This window comes from Hyla sarda, chromosome 1 (genome assembly GCF_029499605.1).
Source record: "Hyla sarda isolate aHylSar1 chromosome 1, aHylSar1.hap1, whole genome shotgun sequence".
Classification (NCBI taxonomy): domain Eukaryota; kingdom Metazoa; phylum Chordata; class Amphibia; order Anura; family Hylidae; genus Hyla; species Hyla sarda.
Window position 1 is genome coordinate 214,031,732 of NC_079189.1, and position 26,911 is coordinate 214,058,642.

At 44.8% G+C, this 26,911-nt stretch overlaps 1 protein-coding gene across 5 annotated transcripts in view; it reads left to right on the forward strand.

The window, feature by feature from the left end:
• LOC130363096 (probable E3 ubiquitin-protein ligase HERC6) overlaps positions 1-8,250 on the forward strand; it is a 155,279-nt gene extending 147,029 nt beyond the window's left edge. For all 5 annotated transcript variants that reach the window (XM_056568460.1, XM_056568477.1, XM_056568469.1 and 2 more), the window contains 2 exons: positions 3,355-3,457; positions 5,448-8,250. In XM_056568460.1, the coding sequence (XP_056424435.1) occupies positions 3,355-3,457; positions 5,448-5,659 (315 nt within the window). In that variant the 3' untranslated portion in view covers positions 5,660-8,250. The remainder of the gene's footprint in view (positions 1-3,354; positions 3,458-5,447) is intronic.
• The last annotated feature ends 18,661 nt before the right edge of the window (positions 8,251-26,911 follow it).

The window sequence follows — 26,911 nt, forward strand, 5'->3', positions numbered from 1 at the left end:
CAGTACTGTATGCGATGTCACACATCACATACAATACATATACACACTATACACCCCATACATCAATGTTTCCCTATCAGTGTGCTTCCAGCTGTTGCAAAACTATAATTCCCAGCATGCCCAGACAGTCAATGGCTGTACATGCATGCTGGGAGTTGTAGTTGTGCAACAGCTGGAGGCACCCTGGTTTGTTAAACACTCCCCATACAATGGTCATCCCAGAACCAATAAGCAGTTTCCCATAGAGATATGTATTCAACATACAATGGTTCCGAGGCCCCAGAAGCAATTACCATTTTTACATAGACATATGTACTCGACATATGATGGTTTCAACATATGATGGTTCTCCTGGAACCAATTAATATCATATATTGAGGGACCACAGTATAGTAAAAAAGTACGTAATTGCTGTGATGTTAATAGTGTAATTGTTATGGAATGGAGAGAATACCGTACAGAAAAAAAAAAATAAAAAGGTACAATCTATATATATAATACTCAATGAGGTTTATTTACTAAGAGTGGAGTGTAGTTTTCTTTGTGGGTTTTGATTTCTGACAGGAATTTTTCCAAGGTATTTACTAAGGTTTCCCTACATTTTGCACTTTTCCCTACATTTTGCTTTTTTTTACGCATGCTCTGATATGTCTGTTTTTTCTCAGCTCAAATCCACCACATTTTCTGTGGAAACCTTAGTAAATATGTTGGTATTTTTCAAAACGGTTGAGGCCACGCCCCTTTTGTTGGGACCACACCCACTTTATCTCATGGCCACGCCTCCTTTCAAGGATTTACCTTGTAAAATGGAGGGTTTTGGGTTTTTTTGGTTGCAAATTGTGTCGCATGGAAGGTGCGACACTATTTGGGTGCAAAATCCGACAAAAAAGAGTCAGGATCACGTCAGTAAATAAACCCCAATGTGTGTATGTGTATGTTCCAGCATCACCTCCAAACGGCTAAAGATATTAACATGAAACTTGGCACACATGTTACAACAAACAAACATAGAATAGGTAATTTAACCCTTACTCACCCCCATTTACCAGGGTCGAGGTTTTTGTTTAAAGTCCCATACAAGTCTACGGGAAATATATGTTACTGCATAACTTCCAAACGGCTGGAGATATTTCGATAATACTTGGTCACATGTTACTTATATGTCCACTTAAAATATAGGATAGTTAATTTAACCCTTAACTACCTCCATTTGTGAGGGTCGGGTTTTTGTTTAAAGTCCCATGCAAAGCAATGGGAAATGTATGTTCCCACATAACTTCCGTACGGCTGGAGATATTTCAATGCCTGGTACATATATTATGGGTCAGGATATGAGGACGGGATAGGAGGTCGGAATAGGAGGTCGAGATAGGAGGATGGGATATGAGGTCGAGATAGGAGGATGGGATAGGAAGTCGGGATAGGAGGTCGAGATAGGAGGACAGGACAGGAGGACGGGACAGGAGGACGGGACAGGAGGACGGGACAGGAGGTCGAGATAGGAGGTCGGGATAGGAAGTCAGGATAGGAGGTCTGGATATGAGGACGGGATATGGGGTTGTGATATGACAACAATATAGCAGGACGGGATATGAAGTCAAAAGCTTCCTCTGTTGATTTTCCTCCACAACAAGTATTAGGAAGGAAAAACCGGGCAACGCCGGGTACTCAGCTAGTTAATCTATATATAAACTCAATGTGTGTGTGTATGTTCCAGCATCACATCCAAACGGCTAAAGATATTAACATGAAACTTGGCACACAAGTAAGGTGATTTAACCCTTACTCACCCCCATTTACCAGGGTCGGGGTTTTTGTTAAAAGTCCCATACAAGTCAATGGGAAATATATGTTACTGCATAACTTCCAAACGGCTGGAGATATTTTGATAATACTTGGTCACATGTTACTTATATGTCCACTTGAAATATAGGATAGTTAATTTAACCCTTAACTACCCCCATTTGTGAGGGTCAGGGTTTTTGTTTAAATTCCCATGCAAATCGATGGGAAATGTATGTTCCCACATAACTTCGGTACGGCTGGAGATATTTCAATAATACCTGGTACACATATTACTTATATATCATATAAAAAGATATGATAGTTAAATTAACCCTTAGCTACACCCTTATATAAAAGATGTTTTTTTGTTTCAAGTCCTATGCAAGTATATGGGACTTCCAGTACCTTACTCCACAAGCTCCGCTCTGCATCTCCTGGTGAATGTGTCAATCCGGCTTGCAAGCCCCACCCCATTTCATAAAGACATGCCCACATTTAAAGCCCCTCCTCTTTTATTATCTAGCCTTTTTGTGCATCGGTCTGGCTTGCAAATCATGCCCAGTCCCACAAAGCCACGTCCCCTTCTATTTTCAGCGTACAATATCTTCATCATAAAGCAGTCCCACCTGAGGACAGGATATGAGGATGGGATATGAGGATGGGATATGAGGTCGGGATATGAGGATGGGATATGAGGATGGGATATGAGGTTGAGAGATGAGGACAGAATCTCAGTACGGAATATGAGGACGGGATAGGAGGACGGGATATGAGGTCAGGATATGAAGACGGGATATGAGGACAGGATATGAGGTAGATATAGAAGGACGAGATAGGAAGTCAGGATATGAGGACGGGATATGAGGTTGGGATAGACGGTCAGGATATGAGGTTGGGATATGAGGACAGGATATGAGGTAGAGATAGGAGGATGGGATAGGAGGTTGGGATATGAGGACTGGATATGAGGTCGAGATAGGAGGACGGGATATGAGGTCGAGATAGGAGGATGGGATAGGAAGTCAGGAATATGAGGTCGAGATATGATGACGGGATATGAGGTCGGGATACGAGGACCGGATATGAGGTTGAGATACGAGGACGGGATATGAGGTTGAGATATGAGGACGGGATATGGGGTTGGGATATGACAACAATATATGATGACGGGATATGAAGTCAAAAGCTTCTTCCTTTGTTGATTTTCCTCCCCAACAAGGATTAGGAAGGAAAAATCGGGCAATGTCGGGTACACAGCTAGTGAATAATATAATAAGTATAAAATATAATAAATCTATTTCCCAATACTATGTACCTAAGGAAAGGATTCATACACTGTACCACTTACACAACCTTCTAGCTGTGAAAACCTTTTTGTAGCCCTCGAGGACTGTTCTCTGCTTTTTACATTTATTAGTTCTTATCTTTTGGAAACTCCTGGGTATTTGTGTCCCTTGACGGTTCACCTAGGGATATTTTAGTTGTGAGCTGTATGGACTACGAACGTCTAATATGCATGAAATAAGATTTAGATTGGAACAAATATATCTTTTTATTCCCTTCCTGCAGAATACAATTTACATGGGAAAGTATTCTCCAACACATCCAACTATCGTGAACTTTTGGAAAGTCTTTCACGAACTACCGCTGGAAAAGAAGAAAGCATTTCTCTGTATGTATGACACTTCTACATTAGTTTATGTACAACTATTACACCTATTAACCAAAAGATATTAAAATACTGTAATCTTTATTAACACAAGAACACCAAAAAACTAATGGGTTAAAAGTATCAGCGTATCTCTCCTCCCATAGTATTAGTTATTAGAGTGCCATTCCAGGGTCACTGTATCTCAATCTGTCCGTGCGCAACTGCAGTATGCGCACTATGAGGGAAGAGTGTGCACTGTATTTAAAACCTACTCGCGGCCCCCCTCGACATGTTTCGCCGTACTATACGGCTTTGTCAAGAGGTTTTAGGGCTTTAGGGCTCCATTGCCCTAAAACCTCTTGACAAAGCCGTATAGTATGGCGAAACATGTCGAGGGGGGCCGCGAGTAGGTTTTAAATACAGTGCACACTCTTCCCTCGTAGTGCGCATACTGCAGATGCGCACGGACAGATTGAGATACAGTGACGCCAGAATGGCACTCTAATAACTAATACTATGGGAGGAGAGATACGCTGATACTTTTAACCCATTCGTTTTTTGGTGTTCTTGTGTTAATAAAGATTACAGTATTTTAATATATGGGAAATATAGGGGATTAGTGGATCACCTCCTTGGTGATCTTTTGGTTAATTGGTTTAAAACAACCCTCCATATATTGGTCCCTAATTGGGTTATACAACTATTACACCTAACTCAAATAATATTGTGCCATTTTTACTTTAGTTAGGGTATAGTCACACTGAAAATCTGTTTCATTCATTTGAATGGGGTTGTTTCTCAGCAAGCACATGGATTTCTACAAGCCATTTTCTGTTGAATGAGAGACATAGATATTTCTGCAATAAATCTGCAACATGTTAATATATACCCATATAATATGAATATGTTGCAGTCAAGTATTTAAGATCAGCTTACATGGGTGTATTCAGCAGTGCATAGCTTTTCTCTACAAGTGTTTGTGCTTAAAAACTATACCTTTATTCAGAAATGTCATAAAAGCCACATATAATGTCCAGCAGCAGCAACATCTTTTTTTTAGAAAAAAACAAAACAAAACCTGAAACAATGCATAACTAACGTACGCATTTTATGTGGTTATGACATTTATATGTGACTTTTAAGAAATTTTTTTATAAAGCGGTTACAAAGCATTGGGTTCTAGCTTACAGGACGCTGAAGTTTAGGAAATCTGCAGTGTATTATAGCAGCAGCAAAGTGGCTGAAATGATAAATCTTATCTGTACACTGTAAAAAACTGCACTAAACTCATGTAATATTAACAGTGCAGATTTAAATATGCAGTTTTTTTTATTCTATTCTGCCATCTAGTGTTATTAATTATGCATTGCAACTGTATTCTGTTTTTGCAGGTGATATTTCTTATTTTGCTTTTCCATGTGATCCATCATGTGATTCCATCACATTCTGGGTCCACACAATGTACAATATATACTATATTATGTCCTCTAATCATATATATATATATATATATATATATATATATATATATATATATATATATATACACATATATAAAGCGAAATCATCGGTAGTTGCAGTATCTTGTAATACCTTTTTTATTGGACTAACAAGATTATGTAGAGACAAGCTTTCGGGATTCCTCCCTTTATCAAGTCATAAGCATTTCTGAGCTCACAAGGAGAAAACACACGTTCTATCTCACAAAATATTCAGGGGTTAAAACAACATATGTGGAGAATGGACATTAAGTTGGGCCATAAATTGTATAGCAGTAGGACGATAGACTACAGATAAGGATGAGGGGGGGCTGGAGAGCAGAGGTGAGAATGGTGGTTACGCTGGACGAACAATTTTACTACAAGATACTGCAACTATCGATGATTTTGCTTTTTGCATCACTGGACTAATATGGCTACTCCTAACTAATCTAAATATATATATATATATATATATATATATATATATATATGTATATATATATATATATATATATTTTTTTTTTTTTTAGATTTTCTAACTGGAAATGACAAAATCCCAGGATTTGCAATACAGAACACTGTTATGAAGGTCACCTCCTTTGGGGTCCGAAATGAAAGTTACCTCCCTGCTGCAAATACCTGCTTTCAGCAACTACGCCTTCCTGAATACTCAAGAAAGGACCTCCTACGCGCAAAACTTCTTCTAGCGCTAGAGAACAACAAAGGCTTTGAAAAGATATAGATAACCTGCTTTTTAGCATTTAGTGTCATAAATGCTGGATCCTCCAGCATCTAGATCTAGACCCAGAAATTCATGATCCACTTAAACTCTGTGCACTCTCGGTTGCAATGATATTTTTGCACGCCATGATTTCTTATGTGTGTATAACTGGATAGAACATCTGATATAGACATGTAAACTGATGTAGATAAGTACATTTCTCACATCCACTCTTTTCTTAACAAAAATGTTAATGCATGTCCTTATTTCCTACCTAAACTATTGCAACATCCTTCTCTGGGGCTCCCACCTAACACTCCTACTCCCCTTTAACCCCTTAACGACGCAAGAAATAAATGTATGTCCGGGTGAGCTGGTACTTAACGCACCAGGACGTAAATTTACATCCTAAGCATAACCGCGAGCATCGGAGCGATGCCCGGATCATGCGCGGCAGGTCCTGGTTGCTGATCGCAGCCAGGGACCCGCTGGTAATGGCGGACATCTGCGGGATCGCGGGACCATTAACCCCTCAGATGCTGTGATCAATACAGATCACGGCATCTGCAGCATCGCGGTCACTAAAATGGATGATCAGATCGCCCGCAGCGCTGCTGCGGCGATCCGATCATCCAGCACGGCAGACGGAGGTCCCCTCACCTGCCTTCCTGGCGTCTACTGCTCTGATCTGCCTTCCCGCAGACCAGAGCAGAAGATGACCGATAACACTGGTCAGTGCTATGTCCTATACACAGCACTGAACAGTATTAGCAATCGAATGATTGCTATAAATAGTCCCCTATGGGGACTATTAAAGTGTAAAATAAAAGTAAAAAAAGTAAAAAAAATAAAGTTAAAAAAAATTTAAAAACCCCCTCCGCCAATAAAAATGTAAATTGTCCCATTTTCCCTATTTCACCCCTAAAAAGGGTTAAAAAAATATTTTAGATACATATTTGGTATCGCCACGTGCGTAAATATCTGAACTATTAAAATAAAATGTTAATGATGCCGTACGGTGAACGGCGTGAATGTTAAAAAAAAAAAAAAATTAAAGTACAAAATAGCTGCTTTTTTTATAACATTTTATTCCAAAAGAATGTTATAAAAAAATGGATTCAAAGTTTTATATAAGCAAATATGGTATCAATAAAAAGTACAGAGCACGGCGCAAAAAATGAGCCCTCATACCGCAGCTTATACGGAAAAATAAAAAAAGTTATAGGTCTTTAAAATAGGGGGATTTTAAACGTACTAATTTGGTTTAAAAGTTTGCGATTTTTTTTAAGTGCAACAGTAATAGAAAAGTATCTTATCATGGGTATCATTTCAATCGTATTGACCCAAAGAATAAAGAACACGTCATTTTTACTGTAAATTGTATGGTGTGAAAACGAAACCTTCCGAAATTAGCAAAATTGCGGTTTTCTTTTTAATTTCTCCACACAAATAGTATTTTTTTGGTTGCGCCATACATTTTATGGTAAAGTGAGTGATAGCATTACAACGGACAACTGGTCGCGCAAAAAACAAGCCCTCATACTAGTCTGTGGATGAAAATATAAAAGAGTTATGATTTTTTGAAGGCGAGGAGAAAAAACGAAAACATTAAAATAAATGGGCTGAGTCCTTAAGGGGTTAATCCACCCTCAACTCTGCTGCCAGACTAATTCACCTTTCCCCTTTGCTAATCCCTTTATTGGCTACCCATTGTTCAGTTTAAACTGTTAACAAGGACATAAGGATGTCCACAACCTGTCCCCACCATACAGTTCTGATCAGATCTTCCAGTAACCCCCCCCCCCCCCCCCCCCAATCTCCCCAATTTGGTAAGGTATGTTCAAAGTTACTGAATGCGCTGCAGATTGGATTCTATGTACACCAATATAAATAAATTACTAAACACATTATGAAACAACATCATCACTTCCACAGCATATATAGTGAGGAATTTTAAAAATGATCGCAACTGGCAATGACCACATGGTCCTAGTGCCGGCCACCCTCATGATCACAAATTACAAACATACCTCCTCAATAATAATTCGTTTTTTTTTTTTAAGCGTGAAAATCTCTTTATGAGTAACACAAGCCTCTATCCTTCCTCTATCCCAAAGTTTAAAGGTGTACTCCAGTAGAAACCATTTTTTTTTTAAATCAACTGGTGCAGGAAAGTAAAACAAATTTGTAAATTACTTCTATTAAAAAAATCTTAATCCTTCCAGTAATTATCAGCTGCTGTATACTACAGAGGAAGTTGAGTAGTTCTCTTCAGTCAGACCACAAAAAACAACAACTTAACTTCCTGTGGAGCATACAGCAGATTATAAATCCTGGAAGGATTAATATTTTTTAATATAAGTATTCTACAAATCTGTTTAACTTTCTGGAACCAGTTGGAAATTGTTTTCCACTGGAGTACCCCTTTAAGTTGTAAGGTAAAGATGCATTATGTGATGTATGTGAGAGATCTGGGTGCAATGTGCCAGAATTTTAAATGTTCCTGAATTCTAACATGAGACATTCATAAATGTGAAGGATTTTACAAAGTTTGGAACAAAACAACATGAGAAATGCTAAACCTACACTGTTAATAAATCCTCCTCAGTATGTGTAAAGGCTTCTTTGCTCAATGTATGGGTGACTATGGTGCCTAGAAAAGAATAGATGCATTGACTAAAAGACCTTCAAAGAACCCATGGAAATCAACACATGTACAGTTAAGTTAAAAGGCAATAATTGTGCAAGTTCTCCCACTTAAAAAGATGAGAGAGGCCTGTAATTTTCATCATAGGTACACCCAGTGGCGTTGCTAGGGTTGGTGTCACCCGGTGCGGTAGAAAATGGTGTCAACCCAACATGCTGGGAGTTGTAGTTCTGCAACAGCTGGAGGCACCCTGGTTGGGAAACACTGACATAGATAGAAAGGAAATATATATAGACCAGGGTACTCACCTATTTTTAATGAGGGTCCGCTTATCCAGGTCTGCCATCCGGTAAAGGTCCAAGCTGTATGCTAAGGCTTGGTGCACACCTAGCGGCCTCAGTGCCATGAAGGCAATAGCAAACTAACAACTGAAGTGTAGAGGATGTATGACCTGAATACTGCTGCACACTGTAACCTCTGACTATAATACTGCCACACACTGTACCCACTGAATATAATACTGCCACACACTGTACCCACTGAATATAATACTGCCACACACTGTATCCCTGAATATAATATTGCCACACACTGTATCCACTGAATATAATACTGCCACACACTGTACCCACTGAATATAATACTGCCACACACTGTATCCCTGAATATAATATTGCCACACACTGTACCCACTGAATATACTACTTCCACTCACTGTACCCTCTGAATATAATACTGCCACACACTGTATCCCTGAATATAATATTGCCACACACTGTACCCCTGAATATAATACTGCCACACACTGTGCCTCTGGTATATTACTGCCACACACTGTACCCCTGAATATAATACTGCCCCACACTGTACCCCTAAATATAATACTGCCACACACTGGGCCCTGAATATAAAACTGCCACCCACTGTGCCCCTGGCATATTACTGCTACCCACTGTGCCCCTTAAAATAATACTGCCATCCACTGTGCCCCTGAAAATAATTCTGCCACACACTGGGCCCCTGTTATATTACTGCCACACACTATTCGCCTGCAACATTACTTGCAGATGCTATGCTCTAACGCTGACTAATGTACCTCTGTGTCTCTTAAAACAATAAAATGAAGCCACTGTGCCTATAGAATGAATGACGCCACTGTGACCCCAGAATTAATGATGCCAGTGACCACAGAATTAATTATGCCACTGTGACCACAGAATTAATGATGCCACTGTGACCACAGAATTAATGATGCCAATGTACCCACAGAATTAATGATGCCACTGTGCCTACAGAATTTATGATGCCATTTTGCCTCCAGAATTAATGATGCCTCTGTGACCGCAGAATTAATGATGCCACTGGACCACAGAATTAATGATGCCACTGTGACCACAGAATAAGTGATGCCACTGTACCCATATAATTAATGATGCCACTGTACCCACAGAATTAATAACACAACTGTATCCCCAGAATTAATGATGCTACTGTGCCTACAGAATTTATGATGCCATTGTGCCCACGGAAGTATTGATGCCACTGTGCCTCCAGAAGTAATGATGCCACTGTGCCTACAAAATTAAGGATGCCACTGTGTCCCACAAAATTAATGATGCCACTGTGTCCCACAAAATTAAGGATGCCACTGTGACCACAGAATTTATGATGCCACTGCGCCCACAGAATTTATGATGCCACTGTGCCCACATAATTAAGGATGCCACTGTGCCCACAGAATTAAGGATGCCACTGTGTTCCACAAAATTAATGATGCCACTGTACCCACAGAAGTAATGATGCCACTGTGCCCACAGAATTAATGCCACTGTGCCCCCATAGTTACATAGCTACATAGTTAGTATGGTTGAAAAAAGACATACGTCCATCAAGTCCAACCAGGAAATTGAAGTGAAGGGTGTAAGAGGATAAGGGGAAGGGATGTAGTTTTATAATTCTGCGTAAGCATTAATGTTATTTTGTTCCAGGAATGTATCTAACACTGTTTTAAAGCTGTTAATTGTTCCTGCTGTGACCAGTTCCTGAGGTAGACGTTCCATAAATTCACAGTCCTCACGGTAAAGAAGGCGTGTCGCCCCTTTAGACTAAACCTTTTCTTCTCCAGACAGAGGGAGTGCTCCCTCGTCCTTTGGGGGGGGGGGGGGGGGGGTTAACCTGGAACAGTTTTTCTCCATATTCTTTGTATGGGCTATTTATATACTTATATATGTTTATCATATCCCCCCTTAACCCCTTAAGGACTGGGTTTTTTTCCGTTTTTGCATTTTCGTTTTTTGCTCCTTGCCTTTAAAAAATCATAACTCTTTCAATTTTGCACCTAAAATTCCATATGATGGCTTATTTTTTGCGCCACCAATTCTACTTTGTAATGACGTCAGTCATTTTGCCCAAAAATCTACGGTGAAACGGAAAATACGTAGTACATTTTTCGGTAAAAATGACACCTTATCTTTATTCTGTAGGTCCATACGATTAAAATGATACCCTATTTATATAGGTTTGATGTTGTCGGACTTCTGGAAAAAATCATAACTACATGCAGGAAAATTAATACGTTTAAAATTGTCATCTTCTGACCCCTATAACTTTTTAATTTTTCTGTGTATGGGGCGGTATGAGGGCTCATTTTTTGCGCCGTGATCTGAAGTTTTTAACGGTACCATTTTTGCATTGATAGGACTTATTGATATAAAAAGTGACCAAAAATGCACGCCATTGACCGAGCGGTTTAATTAATGATATATTTTTATAATTCGGGCATTTCCGCAAGCGGTGATACCATATATGTTTATTTTTATTTTTATTTACACTGTGTTTTTTTTTTTTTTTTTTGAAAAGGGGGGTGATTCAAACTTTTAATAGGGGAGGAGTTAAATGATCATTATTCACTTTTTTTTTTTTTCACTTTTTTTTTTGCAGTGTTATAGCTCCCATAGGGACCTATAACACTGCACACACTGATCTTCATCATTGATCACTGGTTTCTCATAAGAAACCAGTGATCAACGATTCTGCCGCATGACTGCTCATGCCTGGATCTCAGGCACTGAGCAGTCATTCGGCGATCGGACAGCGAGGAGGCAGGTAGGGGCCCTCCCGCTGTCCTGTCAGCTGTTCGGGATGCCGCGATTAGCCGCGGCTATCCCGAACAGCTCGACTGAGCTAGCCGGCCACTTACGGTTTCGCATTTAGCCGCGCGGCTCAGCTCTGAGCGCGCAGCTAAAGGGTTAATAGCGCGCGGCGCCGTGATCGGCGCTGCGCGCTATTAGAGGCGGGTCCCGGCTTCACTATGACGCCGGGCCCGCCGTGATATGACGCGGGGTTACTGTGTAACCCCGCATTATATCAGGAGAGCAGTACCAAGGGCGTACCTGTACGCCCTTGGTCCTTAAGGGGTTAAACGTCTCTTCTCAAGACTAAACAATTGTAACACCTTTAATCGCTCCTCATAGCTAAGATGTTCCATGCCCCATATTAGTTTAGTCGCGCGTCTCTGCACCCTTTCCAACTTCGCAGTGTCCCTTTTATGAACAGGCGATCAAAACTGAACAGCATATTCCAGGTGAGGCTGTACCAATGCTTTATAAAGGGGGAGAATTATGTCCCTGTCCCATGAGTCCATGCCTCTTTTTATACATGACAATATCCTGCCGGCCTTGGAAGCAGCAGCCTGACATTGCATGCTATTCTGTAGTCTGTGATCTACAAGTACACCCAGATCCTTCTCTACCAGTGACTCTGCCAGTTTAATCCCCCCTAAGACATACGACGCATGCAGGTTATTAGTACCCAGATGAATAACTTTACATTTATTTACATTGAACCTCATTTGCCAAGTGGATGCCCAGACACTTAGTCTATCCAAGTCATCTTGTAACCTATACACATCCTCTATAGACTGTACCGTGCTACAAAGCTTGGTGTCATCTGCAAAGATAGAAACATAGCTGTTAATGCCATCCTCTATATCATTGATAAATAAATTAAACAACAGCGGTCCCAGTACTGAACCTTGCCGTACACCACTAATTACCGGGGACCAATCAGAGTACAAATCATTGACCACCACTCTCTGGGTACGATCCATGAGGCAGTGTTCAATCCAGTTACAAACTAAAGTTTCCAAGCCCAAAGACCTTAACTTACCTGTCAGACGTCTGTGCGGGACAGTATCAAATGCTTTAGCAAAATCCAGAAACACTATATCCACAGCCATTCCTCTGTCAAGGCTTTTACTCACCTCTTCATAAAAGCAAATTAGATTGGTTTGACAACTTCTATCCTTAGTAAACCCATGCTGGTTATCACTTATAATACAATTATCCCCTATGTATTCCTGTATGTAGTCCCTTATAAGTCCTTCAAACAATTTACCCACAATGCACGTTAGACTTACCGGTCTATAATTGCCTGGCGAAGACCTAGAGCCCTTCTTGAAGATTGGTACCACATTAGCCTTGCGCCAGTCCCTTGGTACAATACCAGACACCAGGGAATCTCTAAATATCATGAACAAGGGTACAGATATTACTGAACTTACCTCTCTAAGAACTCTTGGGTGTAGTCCATCCGGCCCTGGAGATTTGCTTACATTTACTTTACTTAACTTACCTTGTACCATCTCTACATTAAGCCAGTTCAGTACATTACATGATGTGTTACCAGGACTGACCTGTCCAATGTCAGCTCCTTTATCCATAGTGTATACAGAACTAAAGAACCCATTCAGTAGCTCCGCCTTCTCTTGATCGCCCGTGACAACCTCCCCATTATCATTATTAAGGGGTCCTACATGCTCTGTCCTTGGTTTTTTTGTATTTATATATCTAAAAAATATTTAGGATTAGTTTTGCTTTCTTTGGCCACCTGTCTCTCATTTCGAATTTTTGCTGTTTTTATTACATTTTTACAGATTTTATAAAGCACCTTGTACTGTTTAAATGTTATCGCTGACCCATCAGATTTGTATTTTTTGAAGGCTATTTTTTTGTAGTTTATTGCTCTTTTAACATCATTTGTCAGCCATGTAGGATTTAGTTTTAATCGTTTATATTTGTTCCCCTTTGGTATATATTTAGCTGTATAGTTATTTAGAGTTGATTTAAAGATGTCCCATTTACCTTCTGTATCAGTATTTGACAACACCTCCCCCCAGTCTATGTCCTGTAGTGCAGCTCTCAGCCCAGGGAAATTTGCCTTTTTAAGGTTATATGTTTTTGCCTTCCCCTTCTGTCTTTGTTTTCTACTTTTTAAGTCAAAAGTAACTATATTGTGGTCGCTATTACCAAGGTTTTCCCGCACAGTTACATTACCAACCAGCTCTGCGTTGTTGGAAATGATCAGATCCAACAAGGCATCACTTCTTGTTGGGTCCTCCACAAACTGGCCCATAAAATTATCCTGCAATAAATTTAGAAATATTCTCCCCTTTGTAGTTTTAGCCAGCCCCCGGCCCCAATCTATATCTGGATAGTTAAAATCTCCCATTATTACCACTGTACCTGCCCGGGCGGCCCTCTCTATTTGTTTATACAGCTGACCTTCTATCTCTTCAGTGATATTAGGGGGTCTGTAGATTACACCAAATACAATTTTTTCAATATTTCCCTCCTTTTGTAATTCTACCCACAGTGATTCCACATCCTCAGAATCATCACACACTATGGCATCGTTCACACTGACTTTCATACCACTTCTTACATACAGACAGACTCCACCACCTTTTCTGCTCATTCTATCCTTACGAAACAATGTAAACCCCTGCAGATTAACAGCCCAGTCATGGGAGGAGTCCAGCCATGTCTCAGTGACCCCAACTATATCAATATGTTCCTCCAGTATCAAGGCCTCAAGATCCCCCATTTTATTTGCTAGGCTTCTGGCATTTGTGAACATACACTTTACATTTCCATTAAGTTTTACACATATAGTCTCACTAATGGGATTTTCAGAGTTATTGGGGTTAATGTTATTTTTTGAGTTATAAGGGCTAATTGTACTATTTAAGTTATTGGGGCTAATGGGATTTTTTGAGTTATTGGGTCTAACGTTGTTATTTAAGTTATTGGGGCTAATGGTATATGAACTTTGCCACTGTAACTCTCCATCTGTTGTAAACTACAACTCCCATCATGCACAGACAAAAGGTCATCATGGTGGCTGTAGTTCTACAATAACTGGAGAGTCACAGATGGGGGAACACAAATTTTTACCTGAGAGCTTAGGCTCGCCGTCCCAGGTCCTGCACTGCTCCGCTGCTCTGGCCTCTTCTAGTCAGGCCTGGCCAGAGCAGATGATGCAGGCAGCTAATCGTGCTGCCTGCATCATAGGAGAAGCGCCGGGCAGGGACACATCGCTCCCTTGCTCCAAGCTGTGGCTATTCATTTGTATTGGCATCTTAAAGACACCACTACAAATGAATAAGGGGAGATCCAGCGGATGGTCCGAATGACTGGCGGACGCAGTTCGGATCTGGACCGTGGTCTGCCAGTTGATTACCCCTGATATAGGACATAGATCAATGTTTCCTAACCAGGGTGACTCCAGCTGTTGCAAAACTACAAAACTTAGTATGCTGGGAGTTGTAGTTTTGAACAGCTGGAGGCACCCTGTTAAGGAAACACTGATCTATGTCCTATCTCAGTGTTTCCCAACCAGAGTGCCTCCAGCTGTTACAAAACTACAACTCCCAGCATGCATGGACAGCATTGTAGCTTTGCTTTGGAGACACCTTGGTTGGGAAACACTTATTTATGTCAGTGTTTCCCAACCCTCCAGCTGTTGCAAAACTACAACTCCCAGCATGCTAGGAGTTGTAGTATTGCAACAGCTGGGGGCACCCCTGGTGAGAAAGGGGTGGGGGGGGGGGGTGAGCAGGGATCGTGCTGGGAAGGGGGGAGGGATGATGCTGGAAAAGGGTGGGCATGGATGGTGGGGGGTAGTTTACCTTACCTGCCTTGGAACACTGCTGGGCTCCTGTATCCTCCAGGCACTTCCTGCTTGCTGGGGTCATGTGATGTTTTGGTGTCACATGACCCAAGCAGAGCAGTAGAAAGCTGCCAATCAGGGGGAAGAGAAGCCGAGTAAGTGCCCGATAACTCCACAGACTCACTGTGTGCACGCTTGCGCTGCACTGCAGACTGAGTACAGTATACAAAAATAGCTTGTGACAGGGATGAACGCTGGGACAGGGTGTCACTCCACCAGAGGGTGTCACCCGGTGCGGCCCGCACCCCACGCACCCCCCTAACAACGCCACTGCAGAGGGGTGTAGAGGAGTGTATATGGGTGGCAGAGGGGTGTAGAGGAGTGTACATGGGTGGCAGAGGGGTGTATAGGAGTGTACATGGGTGACAGATGGGTGTAGAAGAGTGTACATGGGTGACAGACAGGGCCGAACTGGGGATAAAAACCAGCCCTGGAAAAAGTTGCATACCAGCCCCATATTGCGTAATTTTTCAAGCTCATGGCATATCGTAATTATATACTTGTTCATAAAAGGGGAAAGCATTCATTTTAAAGCACATACATAAACATGAATATGAACTTTGCACTTCAATAGCTCCAGTGGCGTTGCGACCCGGGTGCGGGGGGTGCGGCCCGCAATGGGTGACACCAACCTAATGGGGTGACACCAAGACGCTCCGCAGCAGCCACCCCCCCCCCCTCCCCAGCTACACCGACACCCCCCATCTGTGCCCGACCGGCCTCCCATCCGTCAGCACCCCCCCCTTCATCTGCGCTGTGTGCGGTGCGCCCGTCCGTCAGCAACCCCCCCTTTCACCTGCACTGTGCGCCCGTCCGTCATCACAACCCCCCCTCACCTTCACCAGCACTGTGCCCGGCCTCCACTCCCACGTCTGCGCCGGCCTGACGTCACACCGCATGGCCGCGCAGGAGGACGTCAGTTACGTTACTCGCAGAGCGCCCGGTGAGAAGGAGCGCTGCGCTGGATGGGTGAGTGTGTGTGTCTGTCTCTCTGTCTGTCTCTATCTATGTTTTTGTGTGTGTGTGACTGTGTGTGTGTGTGACTGTGTGTATGTGACTGTGTGTGTGACTCTGTGTGTGTGTGACTGTGACTCTGTGTGTGTGTCTGTCTGTGAGTGTGTGTCTCTCTGACTGTGTATGTGTTTGTGTGTGTGTCTCTCTGTGTTGTATGTGTTTTTTGTGTGTGTGTGTGTGTGTGTGGGGGGGGGGGGTTTGAACCAGCGATCTAATGTGGGGAGACTTTGACCCATTGTGGGGAACCTGCAAGGGAACTTGTGGCCTAATGTGGGGAAACTACTACCAAATGTGTGGAGTCTATGCTACCTAATGTGGGGAGTCTATGCTACCTAATGTGGGGAATCTGTGCTACCAAATGTGGGGAGTCTATGCTACCTTATGTGGGGAGTCTATGTTACCTTATGTGGGGAGTCTATGCTACCTAATGTCGGGAAACTGCTAACTAATGTGGGGAATCTGTGCTACCTAATGTGGGGAAATTGCTATCTAATGTGGGAAATCTGTGCTACCTAATGTGGGGAATCTGTGCTACCTAATGTGGGGAAATTGCTACCTAATGTGGGGTAACTGGTACCTACCTAATATGGGGGAACTGGTACCAAATGTGGGGAATCTATGCTGCCTAATGTGGGGAAAAGATGCTACCTAATGTGGGGAAACTGCTACCTACCTAATATGGGGGAACTGCTGCCTACCTAATGCTTCCCCCCTTGCAGTAGCACCCTTATTATCCACCAGCAACACCCCCCCCCCCAGCAGCACCTCCATCAGCAGATCCTGATGGTGGATGATGGCGGTGCTCCTGCCAGGAGGATGATCCTGCTGATGGATGATGGGGGTGATACTGCCAGGGGGGATGGCGAGTAGCACCCTCATCATCCTCCAGCAACCTCCCCCCCCCCCAGTAGTAAGTTGTGGTATTATATTCAGAGGGTGCACTGTATGGCAACGTTACCTTCAGAGGGCGCAGTTTGTGATAGTATTATACTCAGAGGGCGCAGTGGGTGGTAGTATTATATTCAGAGGACGCAGTTTGTGGTAGTATTATTAGAGAAGAGTGAACTTACAGTAAATTTGATTTGGCACGAACTTCTCGGCTCGGCAGTTGATGACTTATCCTAAATTAGGTCAGCCTTCAGGTGCTCCGGTGGGCTGGAAAAGGTGGATACATTCCTAGGAAAGAGTCTCCTAGGACTGTATCCACCTTTTCCAGCCCACGGGAGCACCTGAAAGCTGAACTAATTTATGCAGGAAAAGTCATCAACTGCTGAGCCGAGAAGTTCGTGACGAGTTGAATTTACTGTAGTTCGCTCATCTCTAAGTATTATATTCAGAGTGTACAGTATGTGTTGGTATTATATTCAGAATGTACAGTGTGTGGTAGTATTATATTCAGTGGGTATGGTGTATGGAAGGTTTATAATCAAAGAGTATAGTGTATAGTAGTATTATATTTAGAGGATACAGTGTCTAGCAGGTTTATAATGATAATTGTTTTCATATAGAGGATGAGAATGCGCTGACAGTGAGGAGACGTCTGGGCGTCACATTCTACAGACAGAAGTTTTAGCTGGAACAAGTCCTGGCGGTATGTACTATCTGAATTAGATAAGGAAAGACTATAGAGAAGACGTCACCTGTAGTCACTGATATTATTGTACATTCTCCTCACTATGTCCTATCAGAGCTGTAGTCGCTTGTCAGTTCTACAGTTAGGTCAGTGAAACTACAACTCCCAGAATAACCTCACCACTGCATAAAGGGGTACTCTATTGGAAAAAAACATTTTTTAATCAACTGGTGCTACAAAGTTAAACAGATTTGTAAATTACATCTATTTAAAAATCTTAATCCTTCCAGTACTTATTAGCTGCTGTATAAGCGATTCACAGGAAGTTATTTTCTTTTTTAATTTCTTTTCTGTCTGACCACAGTGCTCTGTGCTGACACTCTTTTTATTATAAATATATAAAACTTAACAAAACAGAAAAACAGGCTTAACTAGCAATAACAAAGCACAACACAACAAAACCTGCCTAACCGGCCAGCCCAGCTTAGCTAATCTAACAAAACACATTACATTATACCTACATATAAATTACCTACATATAAATTATGAAAAATACTATCACACACACACACACATACCCACGCATTCTTTACATAAACATAAAAATAGCTTTACTTAGCTTTAAACTAAAAACAACCAGACTTGGTAAAAACTCAACCGCACATTACATTCACAACTAACACCCACTCTTTTTTTTTTATTTTTTATTATTATAATTTTTTTTTTTTACTTTTTTATTTTTTTTTTATTTTTTTTTTACTTTTTTATTTTTTTTTTATTTAATTTTTTTCCCCACACACATATACACATCTATACATATATATATATATACACACACATATATATATATATATATATATATATATATACATACACACTTTTTTTTTCTACACTACCATAATATAACCAATATTAAGTTAAAGTAATATAAAAATGCTACCTAAATCTGATCCGACTGCCTATCCCCATCCCCTCATAAAATAAAATAACCAATCCATACTATATAATAATATATACAATACAAATATAAAAATACAAATACATAACCTAAATGCAAATATATACATAAACCATATACACCAAAAACCAAACAATACATCTACAAAACACATTACATCCTACACTAGACTAACCCATCATCCACACAACCACCCACCTTGACATGGGTCAGAGTCCATAGTCCATGGATATCCAGTCCAGTCCATAACTGACCCATGCCAGCCCCTCCAAATATCCACCAACCCACCAATTCCCCCACCCAACCTAATCTATACCCAAACCAACTATACAAATACAACTTCAAAACACAACATAACATCATATACAAATACAAAACAATACAACCCACCTTAGGCCCAAGTTCGGTCGCCTGTAAGCCCTTTAGGCAATACATATTCTGAAAACAAAATAAAAAGACTAGGGTGTACATGCATAGCCCACCACCAGGAAGAAGGATGGCAATCCTGATATTACTTTTTTAAACTCTCTCCACTAACGTTTCCCTTCGACTCACCCTACCGTTATCCCTTCAACAAACTGACCCTGCACTCACCCTCTCTCTGTCCCTATATTGCTATCCCTAACCAGAAACAGGGGTACTCTACCCAAGAGGTCTAGTACCTAGGGCACATCAAATGAAAAACCTCTCCACAGAAGAGAAGCCCTGCTGGTACCAAGACTGCCATACTCCAAAGACCTGATCTTCCCGAGGTCACCGGTGATGTTCCTACAGACCTCCACCTCGGAGAGGACTTTCCGCTGTGTAGATACTAGACACCGTGCGTTCCACGTGTAGTACCTAACCACTAAACTGACTACAAATAAAGTGCCCCGGTCTCGGCCACCCAGGTTCCTGAATGCCCCATAACCCCACTCCGGATAGGTAAGGCCAGCAAGGTGACTCCAGCCAATGGTTGTAGACCCCTATATTAAAAGGACAATGAAGCAGGAAGTGGTCCATGCTTTCCAGTGTGTCCCTGCACTCTTCTCGGGGACATCCCCGGTCATCAGAGCTCCTACACTTCATGTTTAAAAGGTACAACCCCACCCTCAGATCCCGACCTGGGCAGTCCCTGAGCGCCAGAGGCTTCTGGAAGTGGGTCAACAGAACCCGTTTGTCAAGGAACTGCCTTGACTGGGTCCTGATCTCCCACACTCCCAGACCCCACCGACGTATCGCCTTCAGAGTCGGGGTAGCATAAGCCGGAAGATATCCGTGTGGCGTACGGAGGTCCTTCACTCGCCCTCCTCTCTCCCATTCCTGGAAGAAAGGCCGAAACCATTCCCTGCAGGAGAGTACCCACAGAGGAGCCCTCTCTGACCAGAGGTTTGAGATGTTAGCTTTCAAGAAGGTGTTTGTTAAGAACACCACAGGGTTTACCATAGATAAACCCCCTAGTCTCCTCGTGCGGTACGTAACCTCCCTCTTGACTAGGTTCATCCTGTTCCCCCATAACAGTTGGAAAAACAGGCTGTAGATCCTAGTGTAGTAAGCCTCTGGCAAGATACATACACTGCCCAGATAGATAAACAAGGGGAGCAGGTACGATTTTATCAGGTGTACCCTTTCTCTGAGGGTCATAGACCAACCCTTCCACTGGTCCACCTTCTGAGTGGCATCCTGGAGCTTACCATCCCAGTTTTTGGTGGGATAATCATCCTGACCGAATGTGATGCCCAAAACTTTTGCTGACTCTTGGGGCCCTGGAAGGGTGTCCGTCAGATCAAACATGGGATCTCCCCCTCCCAGCCAGAGACTCTCACACTTATCCCGGTTGATCTTAGACCCGGATGCCTCCGAGTAGCGGTCCACCTCCGACATCACCACATCGACCTCCTCTCTCAAGGACACGAAAATGGTGACATCATCAGCGTACGCCACTACTCTCTGGGCGACATCCAGCTCCACCAGACTCATCCCGACTCCCGCCAACGGCCCACAATCTACCCTCCGGACAAAGGGATCGATTGCGAACACGTATAAAAGCGGGCTCAAAGGACAACCCTGACGGACTCCGGACCCCACCTCAAAAGAGCTGCCAGACCAACCGTTCACCAGCGGGAAACTCTCTGCCCCTGCATACAAAATCTTAAGCCAATTAACAAAAGTAATCGGTAAGCCATATCTCAGGAGGACAGACCAGAGGTACTCATGGTTCACCCGATCAAATGCTTTGGCCTGATCCAAGGACAGCAAGTACCCCTTCCAGAGACCTGCTTTACTCCGCTCCACTGCCTCCCTGACACTAAAGAAAGGAAGGAAGGCGCCTCATGTGCGGGATCAGTAGATCTTGCAGGTGGGGGTAGGGGAAGGTAATTCCCAAGCCGCTTACCAAAGTTGGTTGTGCGCCCACACACAACAAGGTTAGAAGCAGAAGAGATATGAAGGCAGGTCCACTGCAGCCCTCCTGGATAGGTATGGAATCAAAGGCGAATGACCAGGGAGTCAGGAGTTTGTCTGGCGCAGAGAGGAACCATCAGACAGCCAAGTAAAATCAATGGATTTATTAGATGCAACGCGTTTCGCTGCGCATGCGCAGCTTCATCAGGCCTGATGAAGCTGCGCATGCGCAGCGAAACGCGTTGCATCTAATAAATCCATTGATTTTACTTGGCTGTCTGATGGTTCCTCTCTGCGCCAGACAAACTCCTGACTCCCTGGTCATTCGCCTTTGATTCCATCCCTGACACTAAGGACAGCACTATAGGTGCTTCGGCCTGGAACAGAGCAGTGCTGGGCCCCCGAAAGGAGCCGGGGTGCAAACTTCACCAGCCGATTAAACAGTATCTTGGCCAGAAGTTTCCTGTCCGTATTGAGAAGAGCAATGGGCCTCCAATTCTCAATACGGCTTGGATCTTTACCCTTTGACAGAAGAATCAGGGCGGACCTCCTCATTGACTTCGGCAGAGTGCCCGAGGAGAGACACTCATTGAATACCTCAGTCAAGAGGGGAGCTAAAGACTCCTTAAAGGTCCTGTACCACTCGGATGTTAAGCCATCCGGACCTGGCGACTTCTTAGGGGCAAGCCCCTCGATTGCCAGTCTCACTTCCTCTTCCCTGATTTCTTCTGCCAAAACATCAAGAGAGGGGTCTACCCCTGGCTCAGGAATGGTTTCAGCCAGGAAAACCGACATCTTGTCTCGATCCAGATCCTTCCTCTCCAAGAGGTGCGAGTAGAAGGATCGGACAACCTCCACGATCCCTGATCTGGACCGATTCAGAGATCCTGGACTATCTATCAGTCCTGAAATTACTTTACTACTCACTGACATCTTACAGTTTCTGTAAGGGTCGGGCGAGCGGTACTTCCCGAAATCCCTCTCAAAAACCAAAGATGCGTGCCTATCGTACTGACACCTCATCAGCAAGGATTTCACTCTGGAGATATCCTCTCGGCTACCTCCAGTCGAGACAAGGAGCTCGAGTTTCCTCCTCAGACCCTGATACAGGCGGTACCTGTTCAGGGACCTGAGGCTCGAGAGCTGGCGGAAGAACCCCGCAACCCGCTTCTTGAATATCTCCCACCACTCCAGCTTATTACTACAAAGGCCCAGTAAAGGTACCTGACTCTGAAGAAAATCCTCAAAGGACTGTCTCACCTCCGCTTCCTCCAGGAGGGATAAATTCAGCTTCCAGTAACCTTTACCCATCCGGGGGGTCTCTGAAACATTCAGGGAAAACAAAATCATACAGTGATCGGAGAATTCGACCTCAACCACGGACACTGCGGAAGAGACGGCTTCCTCCTTTAAATAAAACCTATCTATCCTAGACCTGCGACTACCTTGATGATAGGTGAAACCCGCATGGCCAGGGGGGCTCCGGATGTGGGCGTCCTCTAGGCGAGCTTCTCTAGCTATGCTAATCAGTGCCACACTATCGCAAGTCAGCGGACCATTGGAGCCTCTCCTATCTTGGGACCTCGTGACATTATTGAAGTCCCCTCCAAAGATCACCTGCCGACTCGTAAAAAGAAAGGGCTTAATCCTCATAAAGAGATCTTTACGGCCCCGCTTAGTTTGCGGGGCGTAGATGTTAATGAGCCGGAGCTCTTGTCCCTTCATGAAGACATCTAAGATCAGGCACCTCCCCATTTCTAACTCAATGACCCGTCTGCATTCAACTGGAGCGGTAAAAAGGACCGCCACCCCACTATACGGCTCAGCCGCAAGAGACCAGTGGGAGGGGCCGCGCCTCCACTCTCTCCTGGCTTTTACCAGAGAGGCTAGATCTGACAACCTGGTCTCTTGTAAAAAGAAAATGTCGGCTTCAACATGGCCGAGAAAATCAAAGGCTGCGAATCTAGCCGTATCCGACTTTATGCTGGCACAGTTAATAGATGCCAGCGTCAGTGGGGTGAGTGCCGCCATCCTGGGTGATTGAGTTAGATGGCCTCACCCCTTAAACTTTCTTCCTCTCCTTCCCTCCATCCCCATCTGAATCAGAGGAAGACCCTTTACCCCTTTTTAGGCTCAGAGACATATCCATCCCATGATCTTTACCTCCGGCATCTGGTGTTACCTCCACCCCTGAGGAAACTATCCCAGAGGAAGGAGGCTCGGCACCTCCTGGAGGCCACACTGCCTCCTGAACCTCAAGAGGAGGAGGGGAGGTAGTATCCCAGAGGGCCTCATACCGATTTGAAAGGACGATCAGAGGGTCGGAGACTGAGTTGTTCCTTCTATGGTCTGAGGCTACAACTGAAGAGGAGGATGGCGCCACCTTACTCTTACCCTTCTTCCTCCTCTTCTTTTTCTGGCCACCATTTACTGTCTTCCCCTCCTCCTCATCCACAGTTTCGGATTCAGAGGCATGACTGGAGGAAGGAGCATCTTGACCTTCTTCCCTACGCAGTCTCCCCATCTCCTCGTCCAGTTTGGCCTCACCCAAAGCCTCAGAGTTATTCTGACCTCCTTCTGAGCCAGTGTCTGGAGTGGGACCCCGAGCTACCCCTGGCACCTGGGCATTCTCAAGGGCCCTCTCCAACCTGCGCTTCTCCTCTCGCCTCCGCATAGAGGGGGTCTTATGTTTTTCCTTCACTGGCTTTGGTGCCCCCTCTCCTCCACTGGTCCCTTCCCCCGCCGGGGCAACCGTTAGACTTTCCCCAGCTGGGGCGGTCACAGCGTTAGAGAACGAGCGCGGACACCGGCTGAACGGGTGACATAAGTCACCACACAAGTTACACCGAATCTGTCCACAGGTGGCCGCCAGGTGTCCCACCCCACAGAAGAGGGCGCATATCTGCTGAGTGCAGTTGGCACTAAAGTGGTTTGGGTCACCACACCTGTGACACAGCCTCGGCTGCCCCTGGTAGAAGATCTGAATCCTGTCGCGTCCCAGGAAGGCGGCCGAAGGGATGTGGGTGACCGTGTTCCCTGAACGCCTGAGACGGACGGAAAACGTCCAGGCCCCTGACCATATATTGTGCTCATCAAAGTTCTTCCGGGGGACGTCCGTCACCTCCCCGTACCTGCCCAACCAGGTCATAATGTCATAACAAGAAAGTCACTCATTACGGGCCAAAACTGTCACTTTCTTTACCATACTCTGGCGAGATACCGCTTTTACAGCGAAATCTCGCCATCCGGGCTCGTTTTTCATCAGCTCATAATTAGACCAAAAGAGATCTAGTCCCTCCGGCCTAACAAAGCTGACGTCAAACTCTGAGGAGCCGAAGGGGTGAATTAGGGCAAAGATGTCCCTAGCCCTGAAACCCATCTGGAAAAGAAGCTCCACCACCTTGCCCCTTTGGGGGCACGCATCTTCGCCTTTCCAGACCAGACGGGCCACATTCCTGCGACCTACCTCCTGCCCGGGTGTCTGGAGGGACCATACGGTCTCCCCATTCCTCTCTCGGAACGCTCCCAGACCATGTCTCTCCACCCAAAAGACAGGTCCATCTCCTTTCCCTCTACCTGGAGCGTCCTTTCTCCTCTCTTCAGTGCCTCAAGGAGGCGCCGTTGCAACTGACCGTCACCAGATGCAGGAGGTAAAGATCCCACTGAACCCCCAGCCGCCACACTTGCATAACTCCTGGCGACCGGGGGGGGGGGCAGCCGGACCAGACACCGTCCCTATGTCCCTGCCTAGGCCACCTGTACTGCCACAAAAGCCACTACCACTTCTCCCATCTGCACCACTACCACTCCTCTCATTCACGCCACTACCACTCCTCCCATTCACTCCACTACCACTCCTCCCATTCACTCCACTACCACTCCACCCATTCACTCCACTACCACTCCTCCCATCTGCACCACTACCACTCCTCCCATCTGCACCACTACCACTCCACCCATCTGCACCACTACCACTCCTCCCATCTGCACCACTACCACTCCTCCCATCTGCACCACTACCACTCCTCCCATCTGCACCACTACCACTCCTCCCATCTACACCACTACCACTCCCACATACACTCCTCTCATCCACAGCACTACCACTCTCATCATTCACACTCTTTGTATTTACATTGCTTTCATTTACAGTATATATGGGATCAGCAGCTGCTTCACCCACTACCTCTGGGCTGGCCTGGACGTGTTTTAGCTTGGGCTTCTTGCTCCTTCTTAGGTCACCGGCGGCTGCCGACACTGACTCCTCCTCTATACGAGACGTCCCCGTAGACGTCAAATCCCGAGGCTGAGGCTGCCCCTCCGGGCGCACCTCCACCCCTCCTCCTGACACTGATGTGCAGGGACTCCCCTCCCTATCAGGGGAGATTCCCGCAGCATCCGCGCCACACACTGCGCCCGACCGCACAGGCTCAACAGTAGGTCCCGGCGCCTGGACACTCCCCCCCTCTCAGGGGAGTGCCCTACAGAGCTGGTGACATTGCCCACAATACTCGGGGAACCGCTCCCCTTGCACACTGCCGCATAACTATTGCCCACCATAAGCCCGTCCTGCTCTTCCCTACCAGCAGGACGCGTGACTGTAGCACCCGCGGCCATGTTGGATGCAGCACTGTACCCCCCGTGCTGGTCCCGTTCCACAGCAGAAGCGGGATCTGGCAGGGTGGGGGGCCCAACAGCCTGAACCAACTTTTCAGGTGGCCGAGACTGCTTGAAAGGGGAGAAGACAAACTTCACTTGCTTCCCAGCCTTTTTCTTCTTCTTTTTCTTCCTTTTATTCTCCTCAGGGCCCAGGTCCTGGCCAAAACTGAAATTTTCCAGACGGGTTTCCTCTGAGGTGGTTGGTAAGGCGACTTGAGCAGGGTTAATATATTCTGCACTTGGGGTGACAGAGGTCTTAGGGGTACACGGGATATCACACACATCCCCCTCACTCTCATTACCCTCACTTCCGCCATCTCCCTCACCACCTTCCTCCATCTTCTCCTCTGTATCAAACAGGCATTCTTCCTCCCCCTGACTATCCTCTTCCTCCTTCACAGGGGTCTGCATGATTTTATAGCGGTCGTTATTTTTTAACTTTTCCTTAAATATGCCCGCTCCCTCTACGATCTGCATTCGGGCTCTCACCACCTCCTGCTCCTCTGCCTTCAGTTCACACACCCTGGCAGCAAACTTAGCCCTCATAGCCTTGGCAGAGTTATCTGTCTGGTAGCGAGCAAACTTCAGATCTTCCCTTAACACCTTCAGCTTCTTTCCCAGCTGCTCATATTCCACCAGCTTTGCCTGCATGCGGGATCCAAAGGTGGCATGCGACTCCCTAGGTCCCTTCACCCCCCATTGCTGGGGTTCCATAACAACAGTCCCCGAAGACATAACTGTAATTTTCTTACCGGACGCCTTGCGGTTTCCAGCGACGGATGGGGGAGTGGGCTCCACATTACTGCGGAGCCTGCTGGATCTTCTCACCCCGTCCTGAGAATCGGCCGTAGCTCTCTCACTCCCACCCTCCGCCGGCCTAGTTCGAAGGGTGGAAGTCTGGGGCTCCATAGCAGGAGGTTCTCCCAAGGAGGCTGCCACCCTCCTGGGAAAAAGGCTGTAGGAAAATCTGCTTCAATCCTCTCTCTCTCTGGAAAGCCCTGGAAATCAGACACACCCAACAGCTGCTGTGTT